The sequence below is a fragment of the Siniperca chuatsi genome, linkage group LG3, assembly GCF_020085105.1.
Source record: "Siniperca chuatsi isolate FFG_IHB_CAS linkage group LG3, ASM2008510v1, whole genome shotgun sequence".
Lineage (NCBI taxonomy): Eukaryota > Metazoa > Chordata > Actinopteri > Centrarchiformes > Sinipercidae > Siniperca > Siniperca chuatsi.
Window position 1 is genome coordinate 23,004,038 of NC_058044.1, and position 19,857 is coordinate 23,023,894.

At 40.1% G+C, this 19,857-nt stretch overlaps 2 protein-coding genes across 4 annotated transcripts; both read right to left on the minus strand.

The window, feature by feature from the left end:
• Positions 1 to 2: 2 nt before the first annotated feature.
• Positions 3 to 8,545, minus strand: LOC122873546 (transcription factor AP-4-like). 2 transcript variants are annotated; one of them, XM_044190363.1, is made up of 7 exons: positions 8,121 to 8,545; positions 5,531 to 5,696; positions 5,286 to 5,384; positions 4,464 to 4,634; positions 3,319 to 3,465; positions 2,956 to 3,126; positions 3 to 2,844 (listed from the first exon to the last, which is right to left on the minus strand). In XM_044190363.1, the coding sequence occupies exons 1-7, from the start codon at positions 8,207 to 8,209 to the stop codon at positions 2,689 to 2,691; spliced, it is 999 nt and encodes a 332-aa protein (XP_044046298.1). In that variant the 5' UTR covers positions 8,210 to 8,545; the 3' UTR covers positions 3 to 2,688. The 2 variants fall into 2 exon arrangements, with proteins under 2 accessions (XP_044046298.1, XP_044046299.1); XM_044190364.1 differs by lacking the exon at positions 8,121 to 8,545 and adding an exon at positions 7,918 to 8,053.
• A 1,993-nt stretch (positions 8,546 to 10,538) lies between these two features.
• On the minus strand, positions 10,539 to 18,755 carry mvb12a (multivesicular body subunit 12A). 2 transcript variants are annotated; one of them, XM_044190821.1, is made up of 10 exons: positions 18,561 to 18,755; positions 14,106 to 14,195; positions 13,460 to 13,543; positions 13,224 to 13,323; positions 12,941 to 13,070; positions 12,602 to 12,742; positions 12,148 to 12,257; positions 12,004 to 12,062; positions 11,777 to 11,839; positions 10,539 to 11,674 (listed from the first exon to the last, which is right to left on the minus strand). In XM_044190821.1, exons 2-10 carry the CDS (start codon positions 14,193 to 14,195, stop codon positions 11,588 to 11,590), a joined length of 864 nt encoding a protein of 287 aa, XP_044046756.1. In that variant the 5' UTR covers positions 18,561 to 18,755; the 3' UTR covers positions 10,539 to 11,587. The 2 variants fall into 2 exon arrangements, with proteins under 2 accessions (XP_044046756.1, XP_044046755.1); XM_044190820.1 differs by lacking the exon at positions 18,561 to 18,755 and adding an exon at positions 15,836 to 15,993.
• Positions 18,756 to 19,857: the final 1,102 nt, after the last annotated feature.

Here is a 19,857-nt window from a genome sequence, read left to right on the forward strand (position 1 = left end):
GGTGTAATAAAAAAAGTACAAATTTTATTTATTTTTTTTCATCTTTACAAAGGCCTGTTTACCCAAGTTTTTATAAACAAAATATAACAGCTTCTCATCGACCTGGACTGATGGGAAAAACAAAACAAAAATATAAGTCACAAAAATATAAAAAAATGCTTGTCACCAAAAATGGAAAACAGGACAAGAAAGACAGATGAAAAGACAGAAAAGCAGAACACAATAAACAGCTGTTGAGTCGTGTCACAGCAAAGAGTTTACAAAAAAAATAAAATGGCAAAATAATATCTTCCTCATCATTGATTCAGGCAGTACAGAACAGCAAGTGCTTCATATCAAATATCTCAAATCCCACCAAAAGACAGCTGACCAATAACAAACCTCAGCCTAAATCCAGGCTGTGGATTAACATTTGTCAGCAAAACACCAGTTTCACAAACAAAATATGAGAATTTCCCTCCATGTTTGGCATGAGAAACACTAGTCTAACCAGATATAAAATTGATGTCAGTGAGTGAATAGTGTCCACACATCTCACACAAGACAGTTTCACACTGAACGCATCAGTCATGTGTTAATGAAAAGAGAGGAAACCCGCAAAAAAAATAAAAATTAAAATAAACCAAATGTCCCGCTTTAGAAAAGAGAAAACAGCAATTAGTAACATGCATTCAATTGGCAACAGAGTTCAAAAGATACAAATCCAAATAAAAGGAATGTTTACAGCATCAAGTCAGCACATCAAATGGAGTATGACAGGAGGGAGGCTCCAAGCAGGGATTTCCAGTCAAATTCCCAAGAGAAATATGAGCAACAAAACATGAGGTGGACAGACTTGGTGCATTTTAGAGTGAGATGGGGATTTGGGGAGAGATCTGCAATTCAGTTCAGTGCTTTTCATTAGAGTTTTGCACTTTTTTTGGCATTTGATGCAGTGAAAACGTACATCGATCTATCAATTCGTGCTTAGTTTTCCAACTAAAGCTGCCGATCCTCTTGAGTTCCAAAATGCTGCTTTTTGGGTTGGAATTCAGGTGCGACCAGCATATGTTTTGAAGGGTTTTTCCCCCCCTTCTATTTATGTGAGCAAATCTCACAATGAAACAACACAAAATGTGCTGCCATTTGTAATCAGACACAACTCCTCCCTGCTCCCCTGCTCTCTAAGCAAGATGTGGAAATGACATCATTTCGCAAAAAATTCAGATAACCGTGATCAAGTGTGAAATGACATGTAGGGTTTGGGCCTCAGCTCACTGCTGGTCAGCAGAGCACCAGGTTGACAAAGAGCACCTTGCAAGTAGAGACTACATTCTTTGATACAAGCATGTCAAGTTTCATACATATACTGTAGGTGTAATGTACACACCTATCAACGGTGCATAGACAACTTCACCTCATGTATAAGTGACACCAACAAATGTACTGAAGATGGAATTGCATAAACACCAAAAAACTCTAGTGCATAGTCACTGAAATCAACAAAACAAGACCAGAAGATAGACTGGAAGTCTTTAGAGGAAAACCGGAAGCCTTCATGCAAACTGAGCGTGTGAATCATGTTAATCTGTTTCAATAAATTCATATGCAAGGTCTAAGTTTGATTCGGTCAAACTGTCTAAGATTTTAAGTTAACACCACCCACTAAAATGCTGTTTCTGTTCTGACAATTAACCAACATTTGGTTCTTTTTTTAAAATCCTGGGTTTTTTTTTGGTTAGGGGTGCAACAACAACCAGTCGCCAGTAGATAACAAATTAAATTGAAATCCATACTTTTGCAAAATTCACCTCTAGGCTTCCGGTTCCCTGTGAAAACCTGACAAACCTCCAATTTTAAGTTGTTAATCTCAATATAACAAAATGTTCAACTTCAACATTCAGTAACCCTGACAGAAAGAAAAAAAAAAGTCAACAAAAACATGAAAAACATTCAAAACAAAAGATGATCAATGTAAATTGTTCAACAGCTTATTCTGTAAGGGCTTATTTAGATATCAAAAACACAACCTTTTTTTTCAAGTAAATCAGACATAATTTCATTCAACATCTATCCTCAAATTAGCTTTGTGACTGAATTTGAATTTTTCCCAAACTTTGTAATTTAGAAATGCCTTCTGTTGTAGTTTAAGTTGGGTTTCGTGGCCACTGGCACTAGAATATCACCTAAGTTAAGACTGGGGGAAGAAATAAATGCAACTCCATGTCCCTTTTCAGAATCAAGAGCTCCTTGCTTATTGTGTCATTACATTCAACTCTCCATTGTACCGACTCCATCAATTTGCAGCACAAATAATACTGTCAGCGTGCCAGTGACGACAGGTAACTGTGATACTGCGACTGTATGTAGCACACATAAACACAAGGACGGACTGATGCTGATAGCTTTTTACACGAGGAGACCCTCAAGTTTTCAAGTAGCCACAGACCGGCTCTGACATTGAAAAACACCCTTCAGAAACCCCACAGGGCCTCCTCTGCACGCTGACCATCCTGACCATGTTTTCAATCTTCAGAGATTTTACAGTACAAGACTGACACAGAGCTTAACCACTGGATGTAAGAGTTTGGATAATGCCAAAGAAAGATTTTTTTTTTTTGAAGTAGTCAAGCTCCTGGAGGGAATCTTACAGTGAGTAGGTATTTTTTAAGTGTTTGTTTGTGTGTGTGTGCCAGTTCATGGGGCGGATCAGTTCATTGAGCAGTCCTCTCCCTCTGTGTCGGTGTCTGTGTCCGAGCAGGCGGTGTCCATGGCGACGTGGGCGGGGCTAACGATGACCGCTCGCCTCTGCTCCTCCTCTGCGCTCGCTCTCCTCTCCTGAGTGCGTTCGATGTGCTGGATGGCCTGAAAGCAGAGGAGGAAAAACACTGAAGGCTGCAGCAAATATTCAGTCCACTGAGACAATTCTTAAAAAAAAAAAAAATACACTATGAAATGATATGAACAAACTCCTACCTGCACAATAGTGTCCAGGTTCTGTCTGGACGTGGACACAGTGCTGGTGTGGACAGACGGGCTCATGGTCACCACAGTGACGTGATGGTGGGGGTGCTGGGTTAGTGTTGGGGCTGGGACGATGACCGTGGGGTGGTGGGTTGGGGCAGGGGGAGTGGGAGGAGCCAGCACCTGGAGGACACACAAAATATGAACAAAATAAAAATGTGTTTTTTTTTTAAATTACATCTGTGTGTATTTACATATAACTGTTACTGCTGAGCTCTGCATCATTTATAGGCCAGTGATTTAAAAGACTCACTGCAGAAGCCATTTGAGCAAACTGCAGTGTCTTAAGGTTTGGCGCGCGCGCGTGTTTCTGACCTGTGGACTGTGTGTTTGTCTGTCGGCGGAGTGGATCTGCTGCAGCCGTAACAGCGTCTGGCTCTGGAGGAGCGCCTGCTCCTCCTCTACCTGCTGGGTGATCACCTTCAGACGCTCTGGGTGCAGCTGGGTGTCCAGAGATCGCAACTGCACACAAACACAGGTATGTGTTTATTACATTAAGAACCATTTAAGCACCAATTTAAGGGCAGCTCAAAACATATCCATGGCCTCTGAATTATTTCATAAATAAATATATAATAATATATAATTCAAACAAAGTTAACATTACAATATCAATGAATGCTAATGTGTACAATTTGCATTGAACAATAAAACTATTAGATGGATACAATTGAAGATTTGTTAATAATACATTAATGCATGGTAACAACAGTAGTATTTAATTCTGAGAGAAATTGTATGCTGCATTTGCTTTTTATTGTGACTTCAGACAAAACACCTGTGCATCATGTAGTATTGTTCTATTAAAATGTATTATTAAACAAAAACACTGAATTAGTGCCCAGCTCAATTTGGACTCTTTCTATGTCAACACTGCATCTCCTCTACTGTTTACTTTCCTCTTTCACTACTTGTTTAAGTTCCTGTTTGTCTTCACCAGCTGTTCAATCCCCTTTGTCTTAACCTGCTGTTCAGGTAGATCCAGGATGTGAGCTTATCAGCAACTGGCTGGTGTACTGGTAAATCTTTCAACGCCACCCGCTACCACCTTGTTAAGGTGACTGATAATCACGTAGAGGACCCATATACTGAAATGGCTGGTAAGACTGAAAAAAATAAAAATAAATAGCCTGGGTATTTTGGTAGTTTATGTCCACTGTGACCACATGACCATTTCATAGCCTGGTGATGTGGATAACTTCTCTTATCCACATTGTCCTTGCAAATTGCAATTATAGTGATGATACATCACATTGGCATTTAGTTTGAGTTGGCACAGACACAGAATCGCAAATCAATCAAAATGTCATAAGCACAGACTAGAGTGAGAGAGAAGTTTAATGTCTGAGAATCAAAAAGTTACTGTTATTGTTAAGTCTAATTACTCCTTCGCTACTGAAGTAAAGAACAGGGAAAAGGACCTGAGTAATAAAGAACCTCGGCTCCTCCTTTTGTCTCACCTGCTCCTCCATCTGCATACGAGCAGAGCGCTCCTTGTCCAGTTGCTGTCGCAGCTCTAACATCTCCCTCCTCAGCTCCTCGATTTTCTCCTCCTCCAGCGTGTCTGGAGACCCGATCCCTTCATCCTTCTCCTCTGCTCGCCTCCTTTTCGGTGATGAGCCGCTAAAGTCCTGTAGTGACAGAGAGGCCACACATGGTTAAATGTAAAACAGACAACACGCATATTTACATATTAAAACTTAGCATGTGGGTGGGAGTGCTGCAAAACACAACTATCATAGCACACAATCTGAGGAGTTTCCACTCTATTTAAAAACAGCACATGCTGTGTGTGCGGAGTTGAACAAATGACCGGTGTGAAAATAAAATAAAATGCCAGGTGAACCAACAGAGTGGTAAACAAATGAGACTGGTAAACACACATTTTTCACATGGCTGCATACAGACTGAGAAAGTACTGTAATGTCTTTGCCAACACTTGCAAGCTGTGCAAATATGAAATTAAAATTTGGCTGCAATGATACTTGCATAGGTAATCACTAAGATATTTAATAAACAGCACTACCTGATATGCTGTGTGATCATCAGCTGATAGATGATGCAACATCACACCCCCCACCTGCACCACATTTAAACCGTACCCTACATAACAGGGCCCACACTGGCACGGCCCAGCGAAGCACAGCCTACAGAAGAGTGACTTTTTCCCGAGGCAGACTTGAGCCAGACAGGGAAATGTTTTCTCATGAGACACTGTATCTCTCTATATCTCTATAAAATGGGCTAGACACAATTGTGATGAAAATGGCACATGCTGTTACCTGGATGAAGCGTTTGAGCTGGTTGTTCTGTGCCAGGAGCTGTGTCTTTTCCTGCTCCAAGGCAAAGATGTAGTCCGCTGTCTGCTGCAAGATGGCCGCCTGGCAGGGACGGACCAAAAAAAGTGAATGTGAGAACAGCGCATGGACAAATAACTTTGACATTCTCACAAAACAAGCTTTGTCGTAATGTGTCGTGATCAACGCTGTCACAAGGGAGATCTTTTCTATGCGTCAGTTTTCTGCACCTTGCTGAGCTTCTCTCCGTCTGTGTGGGGCAGGAGTGTTTTGAGGGACTGGAAGCCTGCGTTGATACTCTGCATGCGCCGGCGTTCGTTGCTGTTGGCAATCTCTCGGCGGATTCGTCTCTCCTGGTCCTGGGCTGTCTCTGGACTAAGGGGGATGTTGGCCAGGCTGAGGGAGGAGAAGGAGAGAGACGATCATTATTCTGTCCATGAAGGCTTTGGGTCCAATGAGAACGTATAAGCTCCTCTCTGACGCACATTTGATCCTTCTTCTTGCTCAGGTTTTTGGGAAAAGGAAGAAAGATTCTCCTTACAAATAATTTTAACAAGCTGTTAACGTCACAGGTAATGCAGCTAAATTAAAAGGTGACATAATGTGAAAGTGGAAAAAATTTAATTTGCACAATCAGCACACACCTCTGAAACAAATTTGCTATTCTTAGCCAAATGAATAAACAAACAGCAACATTAAAAATTGCAATGAGCTGATCTCTGACATGGACTCCTTAAACCTGGAACTTTATTAGGCTGTAGTCCCGACCTATATAAATTCCTCAGTCAAGCTGCCTGGAGGTCTTCGAGTTTGGCCGAACTCAGTGCCCCCTCACACACCTCCACCCCATGAGGTTGGATGTTATGGTGGCAAAACCTCCTCTGTCTTATTTACTCAGGGAGAGAAATACGCGAACCATTAAGCCTTACAAGTACCACGGTGACAAGAAGACAACAAACCTCGAGAACCAGATCTGGGATGTTATCGAAATGAAAAAGGTCAGAGGACACAGCTCACCTGGCTCTAAATAGTTATTTTCTACAAAAGATGAGTGTGTGGGTGTGCAGTCATACTCTAAAGTTCAGTGCTAAATTCAGTAATCTGATTTGATTACAAACGGTGTGTCTACAAGCCAGTTACGTCAGCTTAACTAAAAGCTAAAAAACAGAGCAAACATCCTAAAAATAACATAAAAACACCATTATGATGTATGCACACTCCTTCTAAAATAAGCTATGGGTCCTTAAATTGCTTTATTTCATGCCTCAATTTTATCTAACTTTGAAAGCTTTGGGAGCGGTTCTCTTAAATGTATCTTAATCTACTGGTTACACCCTTTATAATGAATGTACGCAGACTGAGGAGCATAAGCAACATTTAAGGCTTAATTTGGCCATTTCATCCCTCAAAAGTTATTTATTGTGCACATGCTCACTTAATGTGAGATGTTCAAGGGGGCTTTAAGAAATATAATGAAGGAGTTTTGTCCCATAGTGGTTTCAAATGTACAGTGTGGCGAAACAATTAACTACAGAATAAAAGATGATCAATTTAAGTTTTGTAAATGTCAATCAAAGATCGATATCCGTCCATCATCACTAAGGCATAAATATTAAAAGGTGTGCCTTTTACATATTACATATAACACACACATACATATATATATATATATATATATGTGAATATATATATATACACACACACACACACACACACACACACACATATATATATAAATAAAGTATATCCATGCCACACATAAATTGTGTACATATAGCTTCCTATGCACAAATGTTTACTTCGGGATGAGTAAAATACATCTTATACTATTGCTTGTTGACACAAATCATCTATCCCACACCGGTGAAACGTGTCGGAGTTTTTTTAAAGTTCAGAGCTGAAATCAGCTGTTGTCAGCCGTCGTTGCCAGGAGCTGCGGACCTTCAACATGGCCGCCGGAGGGCGCGTCTGGAAGTCTGGACGGCAGCAGCAGCAATGAAATGTGACTCCGCCAGCAGCGGCAGCAGCAGCAGGCCCCCTGGCATCATGGAGAACAATGCTTTCTACCCTACCGTTAGCACTAAGCTAGCAAATACACATTGACCTGCTACTAACGGATGTAGATTTGTGTCCGTCGTTACATTTTGACGACGTGTTTCAGTTGAACAAGCTGGTACATATGGGTAAAAATAAGTCAATACATACACAATACGGTTAGAATCGAGTGCGTTGTTATAGCTAACGAGTTAGCCAAGCTAAGCTAATTGTAGCACACGACACAGCCATGGCTGCTGCGCGGAGCATTATTTAACTACGCATATAGCATAGCCCGAACCCCATTTTAGGCACCTGTATTTAATTTACATAGAAATACATTACACATACAAGTTATTCGGTGGAAACAGCGAGGAGTATCGTGACAAACATGTGATTTGGTGTATAGCAGCAAAGCGGCGGGCAACACGTTATCTACCACGTGGTTGGTGTTCAACTGGACGCGAATGTATCGATTTCATCTCGCTGATTTACATATTTCCGAGCTGAATGGCTGCAAATATGCCCTGTGGGTTAGTACATATATGTCGGCCAGCAAATGTAATAACATGAGTTAAATTACCCCGTGTCCTCGCCGCCAACAGCAGCAGCTGGCCAACAAGCTGCTAATTTCTACAACCATGCTCCTGCTTCCAATATATCGCAGCGAAGCTAACGCCTAGCATGCTAACTAAAGTCAGACTGCATCACACACACACTACAGCCACATGAGGGATGAATTGTGCGTGCAGTTTCGTATCAACAAAAAAATAGCTAGCCACACACCTGCAGAGACCTCCAATAACATCCTTCTCCGTCTTCTTGAAGTGTTGTAAGGACGGTATCTTCTCTGTCGGCATCATGAAATATTCCATGCTGTCGAAGCCACCTTCTGTAGTCCGTGTTTTCTGTTTTTTTTTTCCTTCCTCCACTGCTGTCCTTGTTAAAATATAATGATGTACGTTTTTAGCGCAGAGCTCTCGCTGTACTCCTCAATGGCGCATATCTTAAAATATAGCTTCAAAATCTGGCAATCTGAAGACTAGAGTTAGAAAAATAAAAGTAAGTTCAAGCTGTGTTGCTTCCCACAGCTGATGGGGTTCCCTCCAATGTGTGTGTGTGTGTGTGGCTGTTTGCCTCCGCCTACTACGTGTCTCTGTCTGTCTGTGTGTTTGTGTGTGTGTCTGCTGCTGCCTCCGCCTACTACGTGTGTGTGTGCGTGCGCGCAGCTGGTCTGTGTGAGGCGGGAAACAGCTGGTTGGAATCAGAGACGGTTTTCCGGAGAGCAGAACAAACAGACCTGCAGGAGCGTCACTGTGTGACTGCAGTGCTGCAAATCAAACCCTCATACAGAAAATGAAAGCTAGCAGCTAGCACAAAAGCGCTAATGACTGTGTAATAGCACATCTATCAGCAAGCAGGAACAAACTAGAGCTAACAAACATTAGTGGATGAAATAACTGTTGGATAATGTGTCATGTTATGCGACAACTATTTCTGAAAAACCGCTATAGTTTACTGTAGCCACAGTTAGGCATCTGCATAGTTCACTTAAATTACGGATGTTCACATAATCATTTTTCTTATCAAGGCTAGATTACCAGCTGGGCAAAGTGGTAAACCCAGGTTCACCATGTCACTATTAGTTTAATTAATTTAATTGCACATTTGTTTGTTAATAGTGTATGCATCACTAAATCGCATTAAAAACCGAAATGATAGTGTACACCTGCATTATTACCTAATGTGGAGGCCCCATCAATAGGGGCCCACAGCTCATTTTTGCCCCAGGGCCCCCCCCCAGTGGATTCTGGCTATTATTTACCAGATTACCATTTGAAATGACCCCTTCTGTCATTTTTCATTTCGAGGTCAAGGTCATGTTCAAGTTTAGGTTTATTTGTCAATTCAACTGTAGGAAATATAGTTAGAAAAGAAACAAAACTGTTTCTTTTTGACCAGAACATCAAACTGACGATATGTCAGACAAAAACATCAAGACAATCACATAAAACATCTTTCTCTAAATATATAATACTATAATATAATGTAATACTAAGCACCACCAAAAGTTGTGTTAAATTACACACACAAGTTGGAGTTTGATAACTTATGATATATTTGTCATTTAAAAAAAAATACTAAGCAAATAATCAATTAATAATAAAATAATAATGAAAATAATCTTTAGTTACAGGCTTAAATATACAGTATTTTGTGCAGTTGCAATTTTCCATGCCCATTTTCCTCTTTCATCACAAAGTGAAAAATAAATAATTTACAAAAAATATGAAAGATTTCACCTGAAAGGTTGCATAAGTTTACTATGTCGGGAGGCAATGATGTAAAAGGCAATGTATACATAACATATCCAGCATAAACAGTCCAGCATGGTACAGCAGGTGGCAGTAATGCACCACAAAAGCAAAAGCAGGATGCTGCATTTACATGAAAAATATTACTGGCAAAAAAAGAGCTGTCAACGTGTAGAACTGGGAGTAAAGTTGTCGTGCACAGATGCATAATAACCTGAGGGTGGAATAAAATGCTACATTTTGGATATAAAGGAATTGATGGATCCTGAATCATTTCAGTTGGTAACCCTGAATTGACAAAACATAAATGGCAAATCCTATTCAAACCTGTTTTTGTGAATGAAGAGACTCGACCAGTAATGCCAAGTAAGTTTAGATAAAAAGATTTGAGTGTTAAATCTACAAGACAAGATCTATGAGTGTGCAAAGATAGAGAGTGTCACTACATTGGCAACAATACTTCTTTTGACTGCTCTCTTCATACTGGGAAGCTCTCAGCTTTGGCAGTTTGTACCTCTTGCATGATCCTAAATATGATATTGTGGTTAACTCCAGTGTGGTAATGTGTGTACAGTAACTGATGCAAGGCACTGCTAAGAAACTGCAAACATGCTCAGACAACTTCATCTAAATAAATAAGTCAAGTCCATATGGTCTACCATTTGAACTGCTCAGGTTAGGCCCCTGCAATGAAAATATCTCTAAGACCACAAATACTGTACAGTTCCCCCTGTTTTTGCCTTCTGCATGTTACTGTGTTGAACACAATTTACATTCTCGAGCTGTATTTCAAAGGGATTTTCTGATGGTCTTCACTTCTCAAATGTGCCAAAACGCAGAGTAGTTTGTTCTGTAAGGCAGCACTGTATGCAAAACACACCTCAAGTAGTGTTTTTTTAGGTTTTTATTTTTTCCATGCAATAAAAGTTTCCTATACAGACCTTAAAAACAATAACACATAACTTTATGTATTGTACAATGAAAAAGATAAATATTTGGCCCTAATTCTGCCAGAAAGTAAAAAAAAAAAAAGAAAAGAAAAAAGATTCTCTTCCCTTACCCCCCACACATCTTGTTTAAGTATGACTAACACACAGAGAAAAATATACAACCTTCCTCCATTCACCTTAAAATAGGATATATTCTTCTTTGGAATAATACAAACCTGATAGGATGCTACTCTTCATACAAGAAATATCCTATATCCAACATTTAGTGTTTCTAGCGTGTTCAGTTAAACATTTGCAGCAAAGTTCATCCACCAATATTATAGCTTTGCTTTATACATTCTTAAACAATTAAAGATGTGTAGCACTCAAGGACATCAAGTAAAATACAACACAGCCATCTTCAATAGCAAGTGCATCTTTATGATATAATAAAGCATTTTTTAGCAAACAATTAGTCTGAATTTGACAGTGGGCTTAATGCTGCCGATGAGTAGCCCCAAACAGCAGATACTCTACTCTACATCTCTAACCTTGTAAAGCCTTTAAAGACTGTATTCCTACACACAGTCTAAAGACATGTTAAGACAATATAATTACAAGCATGCTTCCTTTCAAACAGGCCTTTCCTTTGGCAAATAGAAACTTGGAATGCTTGAAAATGGTAATGGAGTATAGACTTAACATGATAGACAAATAAAAAGGAATGCAAGGGATAAGTGTGGCATGTCAACCAAACAGCCAAACCATCTAAACGGCTTTCAAGTATGATTGTCAGTCCCATGTAGAAGGCTAGTACCCATAGATGACCTTTTAATTGACCCTGTTATGATAAATCCTTTCCACTTGAAGCTCAACATTGTAAGCCTACAGTGTACATGTAGGCAAGATCATCCTTCATCTGTACCATAATGTGAGATGTCATGCTAAATGCCTTTGGACAGAGCAAAACGCAGAAGTCTGATACTGTTGCTTTGTCAAAGTTCAAAGATCACTGAGCTGACGGGGCGCCTCCTGTTGGCACTGATGGTCTGGTCCTTCTGGCAGCAGACTCCTCCACTACAAAAGAGTAGTTATACTGAAAAAACAAAATAAGGTGAGTATATTCTTTGTTAGGAAAAGTGTATGTTCTTAATTTAAGAATCACAGAACTGAAATTGAGAGTCAGATGCGACCCTACCTCATTTTCAATGTCTTGGAGAGACTTTATGCAAATGTTGTTTAACTGAGAGTTCAGTTGAGTCTGAGAGGGAGGTAAAGCAAAGAGAAATAAATGTGAATACATGTTTAGAGGCATTAGAGGCTTGGGGTGAAAAAGGACAAGACAAGAGATAAAGTGAGGCAAAAAACAGCCACATTTTGCAATGGAATCCATCACTTTAGTATTGTTGAAAATGTCAAACGTACCGTGCCGTTTGCATGGATATCAAACTTTGGGTGAAGGCTAAAGGGAACGCCATCTAGAGCTGCAGAGAGGGAAGGTAGGTAATACTTGAGTGGATTGCCTGCAGTGAGAAATAGTAATATGTTTCCTGTGTACGAGGGGAGTACCTGTGATTCCCTGGATACTGTTGTCAGCAGGTTTGTCCAAGTTGTCCTTGGTGTGGAGGCTGTGGCGTCTCTGGCTCAGTTTATTATTTGGCAGTGGAGGAAGAGGGTTGCTGCGGAGACAAATAGATAAATATTAACGCCAAGAGTTAAAACATCTTCAGGATACAAACTGTGCTATACTGTAGGGTTTTAAAACCGCATTCTCTCTTATTTCGACCTTTATTAAGGAAAACTTAAAATTATGATGTTTTTCTTTATGTTATTGGTTACCAATGTAAAATTTTGTCCTCCAGTCCAATCAAGTTATTGTCATTTGAATTGGCTGTATTTAAATGCCTCTGTACCAGAAGAGTCATAACGTGTCCCCCAATAAATGATGACAAGTACTAATTTTGTGAATTATTAAAATGCACTGTAGGACTTCTCTATGTTATACCTTAAATAGGTACTGTACCTGGGTCTGAGGGGCAGCGGAGCAGACGGCTGCTCCAATGAGAGTCTGCGGAGGTCCAGACTGACACTGCGGGGCTTGGCTTGGGGCATGGGGCTAGAAAAATAGCCCTTTCTGCACCACAACACGTAGCCATGGACGTCTCTGGGGAGAAGGCACATTTAATGATACATTTAGAGCTGTATATTTGCCAATTAAGTACTGAATGCACAGTTGAAAGCAAGGGGTATTTAAATAACTCATTTCTGAATACACACCACTGTGTTTTAGGTTATGGGATTTAAGAAATGCCTTGACAAAACAGGCGTAAGTCAAATGTTTGTATATGCGGATGTTACCAACCCCACATATGTGTAGTGCTGCAACATCATTTTGCTTTTGGCTGTCAGTTTGATTTCCAACACAGCTGTGTCCACACTGCCCACTGGGACGACGCGTACACACACCCGTTTCTTCTTTGAAACAGAGGTTTCTGGACACACAAACAGAGATACAGATAACGTCCATCAGACTGCAATTTAAATTAGCAGTGAGTAAATAAGACATCAAATATCAGGAATGTGTTAACAACTGTATGTGTGTGCGTGTGAGAGAGTATAAAAAATGTGTGTGTATATGTACTCACTTGGTTCAAGGTGCTCTGCTATATAGCAATAACCATGAGGAATAGAGTCCTTATCTGAAATAAGCTGAATGTCTGACACTACCATACCACCTGCCAAGTCCTATTGAGAGAGAGAGAGAGAGAGATACGGTCCGTTTATGGAAGACAGGAGGGACAAGTGCAGACAAACAAACTGTCAAAAGTAATAGTTATTAAAAGTATGGAAGAGTCTCTCTGATCTCATATCTGTCAGTTACCTTGCTGTAACAGAGGTAATATCCAGACTTCATCGCAAAGCTGCGTGTAAAGTTCGCTGCTGCGCCGTCTTCTGTGATGCTGATCTGCAGAAGGGCAGAGAGATTAAGAAGAAAAGGGGTATGGTTAGATATACCACATGTGACATCACAAACATGTCGAAGTAATATGGCAAGTTGAGGTGTAGAGAGAGTGGTTGATGTTAGTGGTGGTATACTGTCTGTATATAACTAGACAGACTGAAATAATATGGCTGGTCAAATCTGGGCCCCACCCATACATGACAGTGGACATGTTTCCACTTTTCTTTCCACTGTGAGGCTGTATCATGGCTACAAGTTAATTTGTCAAGGCAAAAAATAGCAACTTCCCTTCATTTTGTCAGACCTTTTGTCTGTTTGCAAAATACTGTACAAACCTTTGTTACAAGCACACAAGACTACCACAATATTTTTCCCCTTAGCCTTCAGAAAGAATCAAAGTGTTCTTTCTTTTCAAGACTTTACGCAAACTGTTTGTGGTCACTGTTGAGTGAAATGTTGAAATACCTGGTTCCTATTTATTGGGTAGGTTTCTAAATTAAAACATTGTTACTCTGGTGACAACAATGTGTATGTATTGTATAAACCTCTATTTCTCTGTTCGTACCAGGTTGAAATCTCTGGGGCAGGTGCTGGTGTTGGAGGTCCATGCCACTGCCGTAATTGGCCGGACTCCCCCACGCTCCATCAAAGACATCTGAGGAAGAGAAAAAGAAAAAAGTACAGTAAATGAGGAAGTTACAGGGCGTCTGGAAGGGAGGGCAACAATATAAATGTGTGTTTTAATGGCCAGAAGAGGTTTTTATACAATCTACACTACTGTGGTAGTGGAGATCACAATCAGCTTTATTGGCCAAGTACTGTATACATACGAAGAATTTGATTCCTATTTTTTTCATTGCTTTCAATGTACTTACACAGAAATCGACCTAACAGCTAAGAACAAGGACAAAAAAGCTCAACAAATAAAGGTAAACAATAGACAGGACTATATACAAGTATGTGGGAATAAAAGGTGTATAAATCTATAAAAAAGTAGAGATTCTCATTGTCTGTCATTTCTTGTGCGTGTGTGTGTGTGTAAGAATGTGCTATCTCTGGGACTTATTGACACTGTGAGAACCAACTTGCTGTGTCCCTGTGACAAAATGTGAGGACTCACAAAGGTAAATAGGCTCCCATTCAGTCATGAATTCATGTTATCCCTAAGCTACACTGTCTAGGACAGAAAGATCCTATTCAGTCTAAATAGTCATGTCATCGCTGTACATTCAAGGGCAGATAAAACTATTCAGTGCAAGAATCCATTCCTAAATACAGCAGTTCCTCTTAGGGAGTTCTGCATTTCCCTTTTTATGAGATGTTTTTATATTAAAAAGTTATTTTGCCAAGCACCCCTATTCTGGTAGAAAGTATGGTGGGTTGATATGGATAAAATCCTCTATCAAGGTAAATTACATACCTGAAAAATCAAAGCACTACATTAAATTGATATGAAAATCATATAAAAATCTTGGTATGACAAAATCTCTGATGGTAGACAAATGTATAGTCTCATGTTATATATTATTATATTGCATATCCCTAGTAGAAACCATCACCACAGCAGTGGCCCTGACCCCTTTTTAGTTTGTAACTCCTATAAAAAATAAAGTGATTTCTACTGGTGACCCCTGTTAAAAGGTTTCATGCTGCACATAGAACAGTTTCAAAAATGAAAAATATTTCCCCTTTTCAAATGTTTGAAATGAGATTAATTATAAAATGCGTAGAGACTGACAACCGTTTTCAGTTTTCACCAGACAAAGCAGCCACAACCGTTAATACACAGAGAGGAAGATGAGTGATTAATTTTGAATGAATAAAAGCCAGAATGTATTAAACCTGCTAAGTGTGAAAAGTGAAGTGGGGGTGGATTTGTTTATTTACTTACTTACGTAATACCTACTGTTATTGTCTGAACTCTATTTTGGTATCAGGTTGGGAAATCAATACCAGGCAGATGCAGGTAACTTAGCATAAATAAATCCTGGCTAAGCTTTGACAGTTGAATTGCTTTACCAGCAACTTTGATATCAACATTATCACACTTCTGTCTTTCCTAACAAATTCACGCGTACTGTAATAGTGTTATTCATAAGAATAACCGGAGTAAATCATTTATAAAGACTGGTTTGGAGTCATTTTGGAGTCATGTACTTATATGATGAGCCGAGCTTACTTTACGAGCCGTAGCGACCTTTACATTGACAAAACTTTGCTGCTTCTTGTTCAAAATTTGCTTAATTCCTTTTCTTTTATGAGTCGACTAATAAAATCATAGGAATTCATACTTACTCTGTCTCTGTATTCACTGCTGTCTCTTCGAGGTGAAACGGTTTGGCAGGCGAACAACTTTTTAGTTAACAGCCGAAATGTGTTGGTCTTCCTTGTCAAAGCAGGAAGTACTGAATCCATTCTGACTCCAACTCCCATCAGACCACGGGGCAAGACGTCAGAATTAAACGCCAGCTCAAGTCTGAACGCAAGATGGCGGCATTACAACGGTCAGAAAAACAGTCAGCTTGTGTGTACGCGATCTGTTATATTTGAACAATTTGGATTTTTTTCCTTGTTTGTGTTGTTAATGTAGGCCTACTCAAATAAAAAAGGAAGAAATAAACATTACATTTAGCCTCTTTTAGCTCGTTCACAAACTGGTCAGGCTATTGGTGTGTACAGAGGGGTGCTGAGAGAAGGATCGATTCTCATTTACATGACAATGAGTGTGAGCAGGGCAGGCTGAGGTGGGAGAAAGGAGAGAGTGAGAGGAGGATAATGGAAAGGGGTGACAAAAGGTGGGCAAGATGGGGAGATAAAGGGGGGCAAATGGAGAGAACAGGGAATGAGAGATAAAGAAGGGATGAATTGTAGGGAACATAAAAGGACAAAGAGAAGATGTGAGACAAGACTGTCAATGAAAACTGCGCACATAGGCTACACACACTTCTGGTTTAAAGGATAAGGCTACTGATATTATATATTTTTCTTACAAACAACAAATCCCATGAAAAAAACAAAACCAACAATTAACTGAGCCTACTAACAAGCAGGCCTATAGTAGCCTACTGCATGTGTAACCAAAGCCTAATGTGGTTTAGCTTATTCCTCTGTGCCATAGTCCTCCATTGTTGTTTAATTAATGGAGCGGGTGGACTGTTCCATCTCGGTGAAAATGGAAATCAGCTTTATTCAGAGCATTTAGCTTTATTGGCTGATTGACCAATTAATGAGAATGAGCCAGCTGTAATCTGCTGAGACTAAAACAAAGGGGAGAAGAGGCAAGTGAGTGCCAGTGAGTGCGTCTGTGTGTGTCTGGATGCCTCCACATCTGTGTGTCTGCTTGTTGGGGGAGCATGCAGCTGCCTGTGTGTGAGCGGTAGTAAATACGAGCGTGATAGACTGAGAGAGAGAGCAGGTTCAAACGCTCTGGTGCTTCCTATATGCTGGGGGATTCATTCATCTTTTCCATCGCGTCAGTCTCCTGTCTAGAGTGACAGCAGTATAGACACAAATGCATTAAGCTCATACACACAAACACACACTTCTCAAGAACATGAAGTCTCAATCACAGCGAATTGAGTTGAAAAAAATACAATAATTCATGGCCACCACCACACACACAGGGCTTCCCCACAACCTGTAGATATGTGTACTGAGGTATTGAGAAGGAGGTGGTAAGTGTATGAGAGAGAATGACTGCGGGCAAGCAAATGTTCCACCCAAGCAATGAAATTAACACTTTTAAATTACATTTATTTGAAAGAAATCTTGCAGAACTAGCAAGTTGGGAGAGGAAAATGGACAGTGAAAATCTTCAGAAATAATAAACACAATCATTTGGTGTTAAATATGTTACCGCAGTATCTGCATTATCATCAGAAACCACCACACACAAGTCACAAAGGGATCATAGTGATGAAGTTACTGACATTTCAGCAGCCACCCAATAAAGTTCTAGCCTCCAATATCTCAGCAAAAGATCCTTTATTTAATCTTTACATCAAGAAATCAAAAATTGATCAGCTCCAGAGTGAAGTCAACCCAGTAATTGTATAAAAATGATTACTGCCACCTGTACTAAAAGCAAAGACAGTTTGTATGATGACCTGCTGATTGGCATAAAGCAGATAAAACTGAACTTGATGAAACATGTAAAAATATAATTTCATTATAGACTATATATATAGGATGAGGTCACCATAAACTCAATAGTGTGCATCAGAGATGCAGTCTCAGGGCACCTTTAGGTAGGCTATTCTAGGACGTCCTAACACACACACACACACACACACAATTAGTATTAGTATTGGTAGCATCATCATCATCATCATCAACAACATTGTGTCCATGGTGAAATTTCAACTGCAGCATTTCCCGGAGCCCGCCGACATACTGATGGAGAGCTGCGTCAAAGCAGCCAGAAACATCAGGAACAAGACCGGAATTCAATCGAGGTTGCTTTCAAAGTAAAAGCACTATAACATAGCCATTCTTAAACAACTGTTTCATGTTTGTGCAGGACTGGACTGGGAATGAAAAATTCCCCCTGGACTTTTTGACTCAGACCGGCACACCGATTAAACAAGATTACTGAACAATATTAAAATAAAATGATAATTTAATACTATAATGTTAGTATAGTATGAATGCATTAGTTATATAATGTTAGTTTATTCATATATATATAGACAATACAGCAGTTTAATTTTTGTAGATTTTGTTCATTAAATCCTTGTTCAAGAAAAATGGTCTAGTCTCTAATTTGGTAATGTTAAGTACTAACTTGTCAATAATCATAACGATCATGCCTAACAATGAGTTCAACATTTGAAAGTTAACTGTAGCACGTCAACCTTTTTTAATGTCCTGCCCCATCCAGGCTATGATTGGTCGGTTAGTAAAAAGGCACAATGACGAGCGCATCGACTTTATGAAAAAAGTGTTTCAACAAAAGGCACCAGATATAGCTGAATAGCCAGCTTGCCAAACCCAATCTTATCCCTACTGTCTTCTGTCTTACCGCTTCAGCTGCAGAACCTTGACTAACAGTTGAACTGGGCTCACTGGGCTGCTCTCTCTCCTCTCCGCTGCCTCCGACTCACTAGGCTGACATGACTGACTGGTAACATCGCCAATGGAACAATTTGTTATTTTAAAACATCAGCCTTAAAGGACTTCAACCTCTTCTCTCTCAGCTTTTCAGCACCACCTTTATGTTTTCTTCTCTTTTTATTTGTCCACCCTGCTCCACTCCTAGTTATCCATGCGATGTCACCCTATTACAGAGACGGGAAAGGGGCGGGCCCAGGTAAAGTTAGAATGAACTGGACCAAAAGTAATTGGCTGGTAGAGAGAGGCTGACAGATGCAATACCCAACCGCAGTGGGCCGGGAGCCGACTCGCCCTGAGCCAGTCAGACTCACAGTGGCGCATAATCAAAGCGGGCCGACGACGCATCTCTCTCGCTCTTGTTTTTGTATACTTTTGGCAAGAAGACACTGAGCCCAAAGGCCGGGGGTTTAAATATATCATTGGGCCAGCCCAGTGTCAAGAAAAAACAGCAACACAATTAACTACTAAACTCTAAATTACGTGTCATAGGTTTGAGTTTTTATGAATGTTCAATTTCAGTGGTCATATTATTCTGTGTAGCTTGGCAGGACGAGTCTGTGGAGCACTCCACACACCTCCTGTCTTCTAGAGGCTCTGCCCTATCATCCTTATAACATTTTCACAATAGAGATGAGCAGGCTGGTGAATTATATGCAATAGAAATGTCCCGATTAAAAGGTGATGTGTGTTCAGACAGCCCTGTAGGTCATGGGTGTCTCGTCCAGGGTGTAGTCCTACCTGCCGTGTGTATGTGTGTTGGGATACCCACAGCGGGCGACTCTGTACAAGATAAGCAGTTTAAATGGATCGATGGATGATGTTGATGTAGTAATTCTGCCATTGTCAGGTGCTGACAAGTAGAAAAAAGGCTCCTTCGGAAGGAGAAACTGTGTTATGGAACAATAAAAATATTGTTTACCTCTGCATTTTCACAATATAGCCTACCACCAAGCTGCCTGTCCTCTGACTGTATTCCAAAACACAGCGTGACATGGCCATTAGTTGGACTCATTGAACCATTTGTGTGTTTTGGCTTTTTTTTTTGTACTGTCGTAGACTTATATGCTGCCAAAACAATCTTCTTAATCTCGTCCACTTATTTAGGCCAAGTCATTATTAAACAGACGCATTTGTGTTTATGTATTATTTGGTAATGTTGGAGCGGAAGTAGCCTTTTCTCATCCTGTGTAGCTTGACAGTGGGCG

Coding starts and splice junctions, on each gene's coding strand:
- mvb12a (XM_044190820.1), bottom strand. CDS start 15,973: ATGGGAGTTGGAGTCAGAATGGATTCAGTACTTCCTGCTTTGACAAGG. Junction 12,063..12,147: donor CAGTATCCAGGGAATCACAG/GTACTCCCCTCG, acceptor CCCTCTCTGCAG/CTCTAGATGGCGTTCCCTTT. Junction 11,675..11,776: donor TCCAAGACATTGAAAATGAG/GTAGGGTCGCAT, acceptor TTGTTTTTTCAG/TATAACTACTCTTTTGTAGT.
- LOC122873546 (XM_044190363.1), bottom strand. CDS start 8,209: ATGGAATATTTCATGATGCCGACAGAGAAGATACCGTCCTTACAACAC. Junction 5,697..8,120: donor GTTATTGGAGGTCTCTGCAG/GTGTGTGGCTAG, acceptor CTCCTCCCTCAG/CCTGGCCAACATCCCCCTTA. Junction 3,127..3,318: donor GACAAACACACAGTCCACAG/GTCAGAAACACG, acceptor TGTGTCCTCCAG/GTGCTGGCTCCTCCCACTCC.